General features: G+C 39.8%; 2 protein-coding genes across 4 annotated transcripts; both read right to left on the bottom strand.

Annotated features, from left to right (window-relative positions):
* Positions 1-63: 63 nt before the first annotated feature.
* zte38 (zebrafish testis-expressed 38) lies at positions 64-7116 on the bottom strand. Of its 2 annotated transcripts, XM_024436028.2 has the most exons (12): positions 6834-7116; positions 6443-6587; positions 6213-6276; positions 6049-6085; positions 5934-5954; positions 5780-5806; positions 5611-5678; positions 5382-5530; positions 1106-1350; positions 881-929; positions 708-748; positions 71-577 (listed from the first exon to the last, which is right to left on the bottom strand). In XM_024436028.2, exons 1-12 carry the CDS (start codon positions 6882-6884, stop codon positions 524-526), a joined length of 951 nt encoding a protein of 316 aa, XP_024291796.1. In that variant the 5' UTR covers positions 6885-7116; the 3' UTR covers positions 71-523. The 2 variants fall into 2 exon arrangements, with proteins under 2 accessions (XP_024291795.1, XP_024291796.1); XM_024436027.2 differs by having other exon boundaries at positions 64-748.
* A 1446-nt stretch (positions 7117-8562) lies between these two features.
* Positions 8563-14966, bottom strand: LOC112260723 (peroxiredoxin). Of its 2 annotated transcripts, none has more exons than XM_042328900.1 (6): positions 14843-14966; positions 13412-13528; positions 13019-13172; positions 12666-12788; positions 12264-12394; positions 8563-9111 (listed from the first exon to the last, which is right to left on the bottom strand). In XM_042328900.1, exons 2-6 carry the CDS (start codon positions 13515-13517, stop codon positions 9026-9028), a joined length of 600 nt encoding a protein of 199 aa, XP_042184834.1. In that variant the 5' UTR covers positions 13518-13528; positions 14843-14966; the 3' UTR covers positions 8563-9025. The 2 variants fall into 2 exon arrangements, with proteins under 2 accessions (XP_042184834.1, XP_042184835.1); XM_042328901.1 differs by having other exon boundaries at positions 14832-14856.

The following is a 14966-nucleotide window of genomic DNA, read 5'->3' as shown; positions in this document are numbered from 1 at the left end:
GTATTTTCATTTCACCCTTTTTCGTTTCTTCATTAATATGCATGACAAGTTTATAAATGGGCTTTGAAGTAAAGCTTTAATTCCATAAATATCATACTTACAATATTGTATATTTCAGGCATCACATATGGAACCAGCATGTCATAAGTTTTTAATTAATTTCATAAAAAAGAAAAGTTAAAGAACAAAGTATAAAAAAATATACAGCTACAATAAAACAAATGGAATTGATTTTCCTATGAATGGGAAAATATATTAGAAATGTCTAAGATATTGTAGATATATATTATGTGTTGTACAGGCAATGAACTGCAAAAGAAATACCGTAAGGCTGGCTTTACTATTCGGGTTTTAAAAATGTTCAAACAGGCATAGAAATGAAATATTCATGTAAACATGCTTGGTGAGTAAAATCCTTGTAATCTAATGAGGAAGTTACATCCTCGAGCCACATTCATGTTTACTGTGTCTGACAGGAAGCTGAAAAAGCAGGGTCTTCATTGCTGTCTTCATCAAAACATTTTTATTGCTCTTTTCTTCCTTTTTTCTTTGCCAGTTTATTGGCAGCACCTTTACTCTGTTTGAAAGAATATTGTTTTTACACCATTGAGCTGTTGTTCATGTAGCTCCATCTTCTCTTCCTCCAAAAACACAACACGCAAACCATTGTTGACCACAACCAACCAACTGCCCACAAACTCACTTACCTTTGCCACAGGTTTCTTGGGTTTCTTGAACTGTGCAGACTCTTAGAGAGAAAAAAATAAGCTATTATCGATATGTTAAATTAGTTAATTTATTGTTATTTATACCATAAAACGCATCCAGGTTTCATACGAAGAAAGTAAAAGAGATTGATGTGATTATCATTCCTTAATACCATCTTCAGAGGGAAAGTCATCTTCTTTGTATCTCTCATTGTCAGGATCCTGTGAATAATCAAACAAGACAGTAAATATCAGCAATCTACTGTGACTGAAACCTTGGCAGTTAGCACATTTCATTATTTGCATTGATCTAAGTGTGTGGAGAGAAGACTCCTGTCTTCAGATCAAACATGTTCAAGTTAGCCATTTTATTTGTGCTTTAGTTAAGAACAGCCCACCTGTGCACCGGTTGGCGCCAGCCCTGGCAGAGTCCTCTGCGTAGCCTTGGAGACCTGACTCTCCTTCAGGTAGTTCCCCTCTTGCAGCTTCTCCACACGGCCCTGCTCCGCCGCCACCCTCACCTTCAGGGCGTGGAAAGGGGTGTGCACCTCACCCACTCTGAAGTGCACCGCCATGCCCTCGAACCACAGGTTGTCGTTCACCCCCTCCTTGAAACCTGGAGGCTCATAGTCAGCAGGGGTGACTGGGTAGAGAGGAAGGGAAAAAACAGAATAATTAATGATTGATTGACTGACTCACTGAACATCATGCTTTGTGAGCTTTCTAAGTCCTATTAAACAACTTCATAATGTAATACAACCAAGAGACATCGTATTTGACTAAAACTACAATGAATTTAATGAGAAGCATTTGCTTTCATCAATTTCGAAAGACGTGACCCAATAATTAATTTCTGTCTTGAGGTTCCAATACAGACATACTAAAGGGCTGTGGAGATCATGAAATTTTGTCAGCCGGTGATTGTCATTCAAATAACTGCCGGTCTCATTTAGCAGCTCTGGCTTCCACTCATAGCCTACAAGCCACTGATGTGGACCTTTGGAACATCTACATTTTAAAACGTCTAATAAATCCATATAATATAGACTACAGCATCACAATAAATCCATTCTTTTAGGTAGGTCTAAAGAAAGATGATATGAAGAAAATCAGAAGAGCATATTCTGAGTTATGTTAGGCCCTGATCTGGCTGTGGGCTACACTAGTTCATTTAGCAGGCAAGATTTGCTTAGAATTCCAGTGGCATTATTTTATAGTACTAACAATACAATTGAACATAGCTGATTAAAATGGAAAGGATATTTTTCCCCAAACAATTTGAGGGAGTGCGCACATTCTCTGTTGAACAGTTAAAGAAACAGGTCCTCCTATATGCTTAAAAGTTATTTATGCAACTTTAGTTGTTATACAAACCTTAGGCTATATGTTTGATTTCTAATACATTCTAGCATGCTGACCACACCGCTTGCGTCGTGCGCGCATTGCAAAAATAAATGTACACATACATGTTATTCAATCATTGCACCCAGACTGCTCGCGTATGTCAACGAGCGTCTCCTTAGCCAGGCGCTAAAATAGAACTTGGTTCTATGTGTGACGCACTGCAAGTCCCGCCTCTCCCATCTCCTCATTGGTTTTAAGGAGCATATTCCCACGTAGGTGATTGAAAGATGAACTGAGGTCAACACTCCAGTCCAGTTGTTGGTGGTAATGCACCTTAAAGTTGGTTGCCAACTGCCATATAAAGTCCAGAGAAGAAGAATCTTGAAGGAGGAAATTACTAGAAACGATCTCTGTTTAACCTTTTATCTGTGGATTAATTGTTGAAGTAGAGTAACTTGTGCATTTCAGGTAAAATAACAACCCAATGTTTATATCCCAGGACAAATTAGTTAGAAACAGCTAGCTAGCTAAATTGCCATAAATGTTTAATGCTTTTCGACCTATCCCCAAATTAATACAGTTGGTTCAGAGTTTGTTTTTATATTTCAACCTGTGTCCTGATCACGTCTGGTATGGGGTGGACAATATCAACATGCGCGCAAGCAAGTGGTTTGGTCAGCATGTAAGGCTGCATGATGCGACAAATTATTATTTGAAAAAAGTTGCATGAAAGGGAAGTGCTCTGCTCTGTTTCTTGCGCAGGCAGCACACACTTCATCAGTCTCTCATTCCAGCGTTGTCAGGGTTTAGCCGGGGTAGGCCATCATTGTAAATAAGAATTTGTTCATAACTGACTTGCCTAGTTAAATAGAGGCTCTGTAGTCTATGGGCTGGCTCTCCAATCATGTTCCAGGGGTCTTGGGCCTATATAAGCTATGTTTGGAGTTATTTGGCCACTTCAGTTGTGATACAAAACTTAGCAAAACATACAGTGCCTTCGGGAAAGTATTCAGACCCCTTGACTTTTTCCACATTTTGTTAAATTGCCTTTCCCTCTGGAATCTACACAAAGCGAAAACAGGTTTTTAGAAATTGAGCTCAGGTGCATCCTGTTTCTATTGACCATCCTTGACATGTTTCTACAACTTGATTGGAGTCCACCTGTGGTAAATTCAATTGGACATGATTTGGAAAGGCACACACCTGTCTATATAAGGTCCCACAGTTGACAGTCCATGTCAGAGCAAAAACCAAACCATTGGGTTGAAGGAATTGTCCGTAGAGCTCCGATACAGATTGTGTCGAGGCATAGATCTGGGGAAGGGTACCAAAAAATGTCTACAGCATTGAAGGTTCCCAAGAACACAGTGGCCTCTATCATTCTTAAATGGAAGAAGTTTGTAACCACCAAGACTCTTCCTAGAGCTGGCCCGCCCGGCCAAATGGAGCAATAGGGGTAGAAGGGCCTTGGTCAGGGAGGTGACCAAAAACCTGATGGTCTCTCAGACAGAGCTCTAGAGTTCCTCTGTGGAGATGGGAGAACTTTCCAGAAGGAAAACTATCTCTGCAGCACTCCACCAATCAGGCCTTTGTGGTAGAGTGGCCAGACGGAAGCCACTCCTCAGTAAAAGGCACCTAAAGACTCTCAGACCATGAGAAATAAGATGCTCTGGTCTAGCGAAACCAAGATTGAACTGAACTCTTTGGACTAAATGCCAAGCGTCACGTCTGGATAAAACCTGGCACCATCTCTACGGTGAAGCATGATGGTGGCAGCATCATGCTGTGGGGATGTTTTTCAGCTGCAGGGACTGGGAGACTAGTCAAGATTGAGGAAAAGATAAATAGAGCCAAGTACAGAGAGATCCTTGATGAAAACCTGTTCCAGCTCACCTTCCAACAGGACAACGGCCCTAAGCACACAGCCAAGACAATGCAGGAGTGGCTTCGGGACAAGTCTCTGAATGTCCTTGAGTGGCCCAGCCAGAGCCCGGACTTGAACCTGATCGAACATCTCTGGAGAGACCTGAAATTAGCTGTGCAGCAACACTCCCCATCTAACCCGACAGAGCTTGAGAGGATCTGCAGAGAAGATTGGGAGAAACTCCCCCAAATACAGGTGTGCCAAGCTTGTAGTGTCATACCCAAGATGACTTGAGACTGTAATCACTGCCAAAGGTGCTTCAACAAAGCACTGAGTAAAGGGTCTGAATACTTTTGTGATATTTCAGTTATAAATTAGCAAAACATTTATTTTAAAGAAAAAGTTTAATTAATTTAAGAATAAGGCTGTAACGTAAACAAAATGTAGAAAACGTCAAGGGGTCTGAATACTTTCTGAAGGCACTGTATAAGCCTATGGGCTAGGCTACAGGGTGCATACAACTATGATTTGAAAAAGCCACAAGAAACATGCATGCGCTGTGCATCATTCAAGTGATAATATTCTTACCATTTAGACTATTTTCAATTTAATCTTGTCTTTACATATACTAAATAATGTGTGTAAAAGTACTTTTGATTTAGAATGGGCCATTATCATGCACCTGTCGGAACAGGGGCAAGGTAAAAAAAAAAAATACACATGTCATCTGTATGCACTTGAAAAGGAAATGGGAGTACGCTTTTCCAGTGGTTAATTTTCAGGCCAGCCAGGTAGGCTACTTTTATCGTAAAGCGAAGCAATGTGCTTAATAGAAAGCTCATGAGCTCTTCCTCTTTTTAATAATAGAGGCCATCACAACTCTGTTTTCTCACGCAATTGCATTGCCTATACAAATGTTGCGCAACAGGAACATTTATTTTATTCCATGCATCAACCAGCTATGAGGCGCTGGCGCTCACTGCGCAACAGGTGATCCTTTTCCGCTCAAACTCAATGCCAGGGCTCTCATGAGAAGCATTTCGCTACATTACAAGCATTTCACTACACCCGCAGACAAGCATTTCGCTACACCCGCAGACAAGCATTTCGCTACACCCACAAGAACATCTGCTAAATATGTGTATGTGACCAATAAAATTTGATTTGATTAAGTGTTTGTTTTGATTTTCGAATGCATTTGCATTGATGTCAGAGTGATTTGTGGGACACTAGAATGCTGAGTACCGAATAAAAACAACTGGCCGTTAACAAGTTTGGTAGGCTACTAATGACCATCAGAGCACAGTTTTGGAGAAACCTAGTTACTGTGACTCATGGTCACATGGAATTTGACTGCAATCATGACTCCTGACTGCCGGTGTGGCGGTAATACGGTCACCGTAACAGCTGTAGACATATACAGTAGTAACCCTTACTGTCAACAAAAACAAAGGGATTTGCCTTACTGTCATCAAAGTAGTAGAGCTTCATGGTGAGGCAGACATCATTGGGGAGCACGTCCAAGTTCTGCATGAGGAGAAACAGCTTCCTGATCAAGAGGACAGAGGCCTTCTTGGTATCCTCCATCGTGATCTGCATCTCCACATTCTGGTTTCTAGGGATTCAAAAGGAGATCAGATATTTACCTTAGGCTGAATCAAAGCTTAAATGAGAAGATTGAAGCCACAAATTCACCTCAGAATGTCCATCTGTGGTCCTTTGTCTGTGTATGTGAACTTGAACTGGTATGACTCGATGATGCACTGATGGAGGGAGAAGCAACCATTAACATGTTAGAAGCAATGGAACTTCAGGGAACGTAGGTCTGTGTGTGTGTGAAGGGTTTTAAGGAGTGAGAACTTACGTTGGGATTATCTGGATTGGTGCAGACCTGCATATCATATTATACAAATTATAAAGCTTCCATTTCATTGAAATAGTGAGACCATTTTTAAATACAACAGTTGAGGACAAAATATGTATTTAGAAAAGAAACATTGTTGCCTAGATTCACCTACCCCAATGAACACAACCTGAAGCTGTAAAAAGATAAGAAAATAGCCACAAATTGTCTGTTAAAACAAAACAAAATGATGAAACACATTTAAAAGAACCATAAGGTCCTGTACTTACATATCCTCTCTCTAATGCGTCGAAGCACCCCATCAGCCTTCAAAATAATAATTTAATGTCAGAATATGACCACCATCAAATGTAATTTGAGTGTTGTCTGACATGGGAAGCTGCTGTTTTGTATGAACTGGAAATATGTCTGTCCTGCAAAATAATGTACTTACCACTTTACAATTTTGCAGACACCAGGTGTTGTGCAGTCTTCTCGTAAAACTTTGATGCATAAATCTGGTGGATACATAAAAACAGTTGCTGAAAAAGACACTATGATAAAGACAGTATTATTTTTGGTTGTGTGGTGAGTGGTGACACAATTAACGTTATGCATGTGCTTGTTTACAACATTTTTAAACAACATGTCTTTGAAAAATAACCTTAACTGCCCTCACATCACCTTCTAGATATCGAGATCTGTAGGCGTCCTCAGGGAATATTCCTCTGAGATATGTGATGGAAGAAACGGCGAGGGCCATCATTCGCTTCACAAAGACCAGGGACTTTTCTTCAGTTTTCAGTTCGTTTTGAAATAAGCTGGTCCACTACAGAGGGGGAAAATCATTTCCGAATCTGGTGGGATGTTCAATGACAGTGCAGTTCTCATGCAAGACCACTTGAGTACGCCAGATGACTGACTGATGACAGAACTGACGTAAAATAGCTAACTATGCCAGCTAACATCATTGCAGATTGAAAGTACGTTTTCTCCGTTTCACCGACTGAAACGTATATTAGTTTCGATATACATTTACACAAGCTCATATTAATCAAGTGTTCCGTTGTCATACCTCTGCTGTCTCCTGTTTTTTTGGCCTACTACACATCTTTCCAGCTGCCATCGTGAACGTTGTTGGTTTGTCGTTAGCTAATTTCCAGTAGCTAGCGGCCTAATTTTACAGTACTGTCAATTATTTTTAAAGTATTTATATATTGTTAAAATAAGTGTTTATAGGTAGCTAACGTTCATCTGATTTACTTTTGTCATAGACAAAACCACTAGGTATCTAGCGTACCTACCCCCTTGTTCAACCTGAGGTAAAAAGTACCGCGAGACCGAGTTTAACTGCACTCTTTTTTTCCTAATGTAGAATAGTGTGTATACATACAAGTACACAAATAGACAATGATAACATATGCTAGGGGGTACAACAAATTACAGATTATACAAAGACCAAAAAAAACACACACATATTTATTGTTTTAACAGCTTTCTTATTAGAATAATGTTGAATGGTCTTAATGTACTGCTCGAATTCCTTATAGAAAACACGGAAGGGTGTTTTTTATCAGTGAATTTACATTTATGAATATGACATTTTTACATTAGCACAATTACATTTACTATGTAAAATTGTTTTTCTTTATCTTTGGTTAAGGAGACAGAGCAGCACATTCTCCCATAAAAAAACAAAAGTCATCAAGAATATTAACAATTATAAAACTGAATATCTTTCCATAATTGTTTTACATGAAGACAATGGCAAAATAAATGCGAAACTGTTTCTGGATGCTCAACACAAAAAGTACAATCAATGTACAATCAATCATTTTCTTCAGGTAATGATTCGCAGGGTAATACTTATGGATCATTCTGAAAGAGACCTCTTTGACCTTGTTAACAAGCAAGCATGTGTGGTAATAACCAGACTTTTCCCCAACAGATATTAGTGACCAATGTATTCCAGTAACTTGTGACATAAGGAATGGATATAATAGCCCTTTGAAAAAAGCACATATAGATCTGTTGTTCTGAGGGAGCAAGGAGAAACATATTTTCCCTATTGGAGAGTCAACTGGATTAAGCGAGGGTAGGTCAAGGAGGTGAGGTCTGGCTACACCTCTAAATAACATGAGAGTTCCAGATGGAATAGCATCAAAGACTATGGCGAACTCTAGGTGTTACAGGGATATTGTAACGAGATTTTAAAAAATCCTCATAATTGAGTAACAATCCTTCTGCATTAAAAAGTTGACTCACCAGGAGGATATGATTATTGAACCAGTTCTTAAAAATTCAAGACTTGTTTCTATACAAAATGTCCTTATTGTTTCAAATAAAATACCTATGTGGGGGAAATTGTGTTTATATATTAATGACCACGCTAAGAATACTTGTCTATGAAAAGCAGATAATGTTGCAGGAATCTTATCAATGTTATAGTTACAAAGTAACATCAAATTGAGGCCACGTTAACTGCAGTTGTGATGTGCAGTTCTCGAACAATTCGGTTTTTTTTTTTTTTCATTTGGCTAGTGCTGGCCGCAATAAATCCTACATGATTAAACCGGAAGGAACCCACATATGAATATACGTACAGTATGTGAACATGAGTAGATTACCTTGAAATCAACGGTCGGACATCTTGGACGCAGTTTTCTTACGACTGTTTTACACATTTTTCAATTCATCCATATTATATTTCATTTTCATCATAAAAAGTAATACAGCACGTAATTAAAAAACGTGTTAGGTGTATTATTATTATAAAGCATGGCAAGAAAAACACGTTAGCGTTCTTTGCCTTTGTAAAAGTTTTTATTTAGAAGATGAAATGACATTGAGTTGTAAATAAAGAGACAAAAAGGTAACTTGAGTTTTCGCCACAAGTTTTGTCCTGTAAAGCTTCTGTTCCTCATTTCAGACTATCCCATCTGTGGCCTAAAGGCAAAAACGAATGTCCACCTCAGATGTTACAAAAATTATACAGCAGAATAAAATAGGCCGACATCAATGACACTAAGATAAGAGTGTCTGCTAAATGACTAAAATATAAAACATCTCCAAGCTATACGTTAATATAATCTTCATAGTTTGGTCATAATAATTTGCACTCTACCCAAACACATGAGATAAGGGGATGCTGAAGATGTTGTTCTACAGTTCTCAGGCACAGAGGTAGGCTACTGCTCTTCACCATTGTTCTCTTGAAATGTACTGTAATTCTAGCTGTCCTACAGCAGGCTTCAGACATGTGTCGTCTTACTGCTGCTTGGAGAAGAAGTCTTTGCTCTTCTGCACGTCGGGCTTGATGGTGTCACTTCCTGGTTTCCAGCCGGCAGGACAGACTGAGAGGAAACACCAGAGAAGAAGTGTGAGTCTCAGAACAGTGCAGCATGATAAGCAAAACACTTTGAACCTGAGCTTCTAACTTTTATACCCTCTGATGATATCTACTATCAGCCTATCATTCCCAGTCCATACAAAACTGGGATGTTACCTCCAAAGGGAGAGTGGTAATAGTGATCTAATTGCTATTCACATAAATTGAACCTTTATTTCACAAGGTACTTACCCTAGTAAAACTGACTATCCTACCGATCCTCGACTTCGGCGATGTCATCTACAAAATAGCTTCCAATACTCTACTCAGCAAACTGGATGCAGTTTAACACAGTGCCATCCGTTTTGTTACTAAAGCACCTTATACCACCCACCACTGCGACCTGTATGCTCTAGTCGGCTGGCCCTCGCTACATATTCGTCGCCAGACCCACTGGCTCCAGGTCATCTACAAGTCCATGCTAGGTAAAGCTCCACCTTATCTCAGTTCACTGGTCACGATGGCAACACCCACCCGTAGCACGCGCTCCAGCAGGTGTATCTCACTGATCATCCCTAAAGCCAACACCTCATTTGGCCGCCTTTCGTTCCAGTTCTCTGCTGCCTGTGACTGGAACGAATTGCAAAAATCGCTGAAGTTGGAGACTTTTATCTCCCTCACCAACTTCAAACATCTGCTATCTGAGCAGCTAACCGATCGCTGCAGCTGTACATAGTCTATCGGTAAATAGCCCACCCAATTTACATACCTCATCCCCATACTGTTTATATTTATTTACTTTTCTGCTCTTTTGCACACCAGTATCTCTACCTGTACATGACCATCTGATCATTTATCACTCCAGTGTTAATCTGCAAAATTGTAATTATTCGCCTACCTCTTCATGCCTTTTGCACACAATGTATATAGACTCTCTTTTTTTCCTTTTTTTTCTACTGTGTTATTGACTTGTTAATTGTTTACTCCATGTGTAACTCTGTGTTGTCTGTTCACACTGCTATGCTTTATCTTGGCCAGGTCGCAGTTGTAAATGAGAACTTGTTCTCAACTAGCCTACCTGGTTAAATAAAGGTGAAATAAAAGAAAAAATAAAAGGAAAGGAAAGTCAATTAAGAACAAATTCTTATTTACAATGACAGCCTACTCCAGCCAAACCAGGATGATGCTGGGCCAATTGTGCACTGCCCTATGGGACTCCCAATCACAGCCAGGATGTGATACAGCCTGGATTTGAACCAGGTACTGAGATGCAGTGCCTTAGACCACTGCGCCACATGGGAGAAATTGTTACAAATTTCAATTTGTTGTGGCTAATGTTAGCTAGGTTGCTAACGTTAGTTAGGTGGCTAATGTTAGCTAGGCCAGGGGTCAGGGTTAAGAGTTACGTAGGTTAAATGGTTTTGGTTAGAGGAAGGGTTAGCTAACATGCTAAGTAGTCGCAAAGTACCAAAAAAGTAGTAAGTAGTTGCAAAGTTGCTAAAGTTGTCTATGATGAGATTCGATCACGCAACCTTTGGGATGGTAGATGTTTGCGTTATACATAGGGCTGTGATGATACCAGTATCATGATGTTTTCTATGGCAAAAATGAAAACACAATGCACACCAAACTCTGGTCCTTTAAAAACCTGCAGTATGTAAAATGGAAAATAAATCAATGTGACTCTAGATGTCAACATAATGATTTTGTTTCCTACATTAGGGCTGTTTTCCTAAAGAAATTAAATATGCTTTGTGTTTTGTTTCCTTGCCACGATTAGAGTGACCACATTTAAAATACCCAAATGTGAGATAACATGATAGTTTTGCGGGACATTCGCTGGACAGTGTAGCCTACGTGCAAAAAAAACATTCGACAGCCGCCACCCCCAGACACACACACACAAATCCCACGCAAGGAGCAGTGCACATTTTTTATGTTCCAGGAGAGCATTTAAAATGACGTCATCCTTTCTCAGTTTGTACCGACAGATTTAGCCTATTGAATATCATTATAGAATATGCAGAAAATGCTTTCTCCAATCTGCCTATGCCCACACATATTGTCTAAATTTAAAAAATATATTTTTAATTAACAAACAATTTAGCCTTCCTGTTCTTTGTTCCAATCAAAGCAAATTCTGCCTATTTTTTGGGACTATTCAACTAACCATCTCATAAGAAATTAGGTGGTGTTTTTGGTGTAATAGTGAAGTTATACAATGCTATTATATTTGGTTATGTTATGAAGAATACTAATTAATCATTATGTGATCTTCCAAGACATTGATTCAGCTTTGATGTAACTTTACTAAACAAGCACCATTGTGAGAAGTGGTGGAGAAACTCCGGTGCGCTCTGAATCGAACAAGCAATTGAAGCGCACCCAGCCTACTCTATTGCCTCGCACAATTTTTGGTGATGCAGAAACGAGAAATCACATGTGTGGCTGTTTTATGAAAATCTGGGAAACATTTCTGTTTGGTGAGTTTAGTAGTAGCAAATATGTTGAATGAGCAACTAATGAGTATGGAGAGCCTCACAGGTTTGACGACATTACCTTATCTTTCAATCTAATACGTCTATTTACTTACTTTATCAGACACACACTTTTTGTAAGTCGCAAGGCTATCATCTTGTCTTGCGCAGAATATGAGATTGGAGAAGTGTTTAACATCTCCAGTAGGCTACCAAATCCTTATGATATACTGTATATATTTTCATAAGCACAGCGTGACTGCAAGACCGGTTGGAATGTTTGAAATAAACCTTTTTTTCCCTAATGAGTTGTCATTGAATTTGTTGATAAAATGCAGGACATGATTGTTTGGAAATGCGGGACTGTCCCGCACAATCCGGGACATGTGGTCCCCCTAACCACGATACTAACGAGTATTGTGATACTGGTATGGTTACGGCCCTATTTATACACCCACCCATCCTCCCCGACCAATCACCCTCCTTTCGTTTTTGCCTCAAATAACCTTTTGTCTTATGTAACCATACCAGACATAACATATCATACTAACTTGGGTGTCTCAGATTTTTGTTTACTGTGTTACATCTAGTCTATGAGACCAGGCTGAAATATGGCACTGCAACAAGTTGGGCTAATTCCATACTGGATAAGGTGGCATGGTTTTTGGAGAAAAAAAAGTCAGCAGGTGTAGTCATGTACCTTCTCCGTGTTTGTCAGTGAACTGAAAGGCCTGCACCAGACGCAGGGTCTCGTCAACGGAGCGTCCCACCGGCAGATCGTTGATGGTGATCTGCCTCAAGACGCCCTTGTCGTCAATGATGAAGAGGCCCCTGAAAAAGCAAACAGGGAATAAATTGAGTGATTTTCTTCTAAACCTACAGGATCAGACGTATGTAACAGAGGTGGTTCGGTGAACAATGCTTGCGTGATATGTAACCTTGCCTGAAACCTGATGACTTGTGTTAGCTACCAAAACCAATGCCTAGGCTTTAGCTTAGCAGGCTATTAACAGTCTTGTGTTGTGCACGTTACTCGGGTTTGGACCTTGTCGGTCAGAGACACTGAAGTTTGACCCTTGAACTTTTTCTGTTGTGAACCCACCTGTAGGCGATGCCCTCATCCTCCTTCAACACCCCGTAGTCCGTGGAGATGGAACGCAGTGTGTCGGCTACCAGAGGAATCTTCATGGCACCCAGACCACCCTGCTTACGAGGTGTGTTGGTCCTTTAAAAACACACACAGAGAGCGTAAGAGACTGTCTTTTTGTTTTGTCTGAGACCAAGCATCCCTGCAAGTCATGGTATGCAGACGGGACAGGGACAGTAGGAAAGGGGTTTCTGTGAGCATGGGAATAACAGAACTGCAGTAGCTGCACTGTAACTTATTCTGTGTCACCTAGGGCTTCATTTTCGGGGGGCAAAAAAAAAAATTCAAAGTGAAAAAGCCCCAAGTACCAAGCAAGATGGCAGAAGTGGGAATCGACAGAGGCACCAATGACCTCACAACCGATCTTCCTAAAATCCTCGGCAGCGTCACTGAAGGCGATGATCTCAGTGGGGCACACAAAGGTGAAGTCCAGCGGGTAGAAGAAGAACACCACATACTTCCCTGCAGGCAGGCAGCACAGGACACAAACACAAGATAGACACACTATTAGACACTTATTGAATTCCAATGGAGCCTGGAAGCAATGAATACATTCAGTGTGCATTCAAGGTAACTAATAGGTCATTACTGTAATAATAAACTGTAAAATCATGAAACCAGTCACAAATCCTAGCACACAGAGCCAAAAAAATCCAGTTCAGGTTCAGAATAGTATGAAGCGTTGTAGTATGCCTACCAACCTCTGTAATCAGACATGCTGATGTCTTTGAACTGGCCGTCTGGCATCACTGCTTTGGCCGTGAAGCCAGGGGCCAGATGCCCGATGCGTGCTTTACCTGCAGCCATCTTCACTTTGCCTGGGGGAAAAAAACACTTTACTTGTTTCCTACTGTTTATTTTAAATGTATGTAGCTCTGTCCTTGAGCTGTTCATTGTCTATTATTGTTCTTTATTGTGTCATGTTTTATGTAGACCCCAGGAAAGTTAGCTGCAGCCTTTGCAATAGCTAATGGGGATCCTAATAAAATAACAAATATGTATGCGTCAAATGTACAGTATAGCAACATTAACTACTAAATGGCAGTACACAAAAACACTCTGTAAAATAACTGGACATGAAGGATGAACTGGAAAGCTCGCTCCATCCTCTTTCTCTATACATATGTACGATTTAAACTTGATCCCCCTGCTGCAGGAAAACTTTCTGTAACAACCCTTATAAAAAGAAAGGTCCAAAATAATTATAATCCACATAATAAGTATGCAAGATGATTTTTTGCTACAAGATTTTTTTACTGCTGATTACAGATCGTACATCTGCAGATATTTTCAGCATTGAAGCTATAAATATAATGCGTACAGAACTGAAAGCAATACAAGGAAGACATAGATTCAAATGAAGAACTCACTTTCATTTCCAACACCTAATCAACAGGTGTTTCCTCAATGAGCATTTATGGCTTTATTTTACGCATCAATCAAAGAGTTCAACTGGTTGTTCTTGCCTGACAAAACTTCACTTTATCACGCACGCAGTTATTTTTCCTCAACGTGCATGTAGGCAAACTTTCTCTAGTGCAGACAATGTTCTCGAACAGGGCATTCGAATAATTGAGTTCACTGTTCAAGGTGAACTGACGCTCTGGCGCACTTTGGAATTTACTCAGCCAATAAACGCACCGCGATTTAGCCGCGTAGGCCTGTGGACAGTCCTCTTTTTAATAGGAATTTGATTGTAGTATACATTAATTAAATCTTATATGAAAATGTGTCGTTTGCTTTAACTTATTTCATTAAAAATATTTATTACTGAACGAACTAAAAGTGAAAGCAAAACAGGATTGTTTCACAATGATCTGAGTTTTTTTCTCGACAGTGATTTTCCTCATCTGATTTTGTTGTCCAATATTCCATTGAACAAATGGTGTTGGCCACTTTGACATCATCCCCCAAAAAACGATTGTAAAAGCTAAACAGCATTTATTCTGTCGTCAATGGAAATGTACAATATATTGAAACACATAAAATTGCACACAAAGAAAATGAGAAGGCAATAAAAGTGTAACTAAACAGTCATGGTATAACTAAGTTTTGACTTTCTTTTTTCCGTAACCGAAATAATTATTTTCCCCTACTTTTCAAGTTAAATTCAAAGCGTACAATACACAAACCTCTACTTCGGTCCCACTGCGGCAGCTTGAGAGGAGGAGTGCAAAGAATGAGAAGAATCGCTTGAAAATATATACGGCAGCTCAAATTCTCGCGATGTTATAACACCGGCTATGGCCACAGCGC

The sequence above is a fragment of the Oncorhynchus tshawytscha genome, linkage group LG10, assembly GCF_018296145.1.
Source record: "Oncorhynchus tshawytscha isolate Ot180627B linkage group LG10, Otsh_v2.0, whole genome shotgun sequence".
In the NCBI taxonomy this organism is placed as follows: Eukaryota; Metazoa; Chordata; class Actinopteri; order Salmoniformes; family Salmonidae; genus Oncorhynchus; species Oncorhynchus tshawytscha.
The sequence above is the reverse complement of the archived record's forward strand: the minus strand, read 5'-3'. Positions and strand labels throughout refer to the sequence as shown.

Coding starts and splice junctions, on each gene's coding strand:
- zte38 (XM_024436027.2), bottom strand. CDS start 6,884: ATGGCAGCTGGAAAGATGTGTAGTAGGCCAAAAAAACAGGAGACAGCA. Junction 6,086..6,212: donor GTCTGCAAAATTGTAAAGTG/GTAAGTACATTA, acceptor ATTATTTTGAAG/GCTGATGGGGTGCTTCGACG. Junction 749..880: donor TGACTTTCCCTCTGAAGATG/GTATTAAGGAAT, acceptor TTTCTCTCTAAG/AGTCTGCACAGTTCAAGAAA.
- LOC112260723 (XM_042328900.1), bottom strand. CDS start 13,517: ATGGCTGCAGGTAAAGCACGCATCGGGCATCTGGCCCCTGGCTTCACG. Junction 13,173..13,411: donor CAGCATGTCTGATTACAGAG/GTTGGTAGGCAT, acceptor GCCTGCCTGCAG/GGAAGTATGTGGTGTTCTTC. Junction 9,112..12,263: donor CACTGACAAACACGGAGAAG/GTACATGACTAC, acceptor GTTTCCTCTCAG/TCTGTCCTGCCGGCTGGAAA.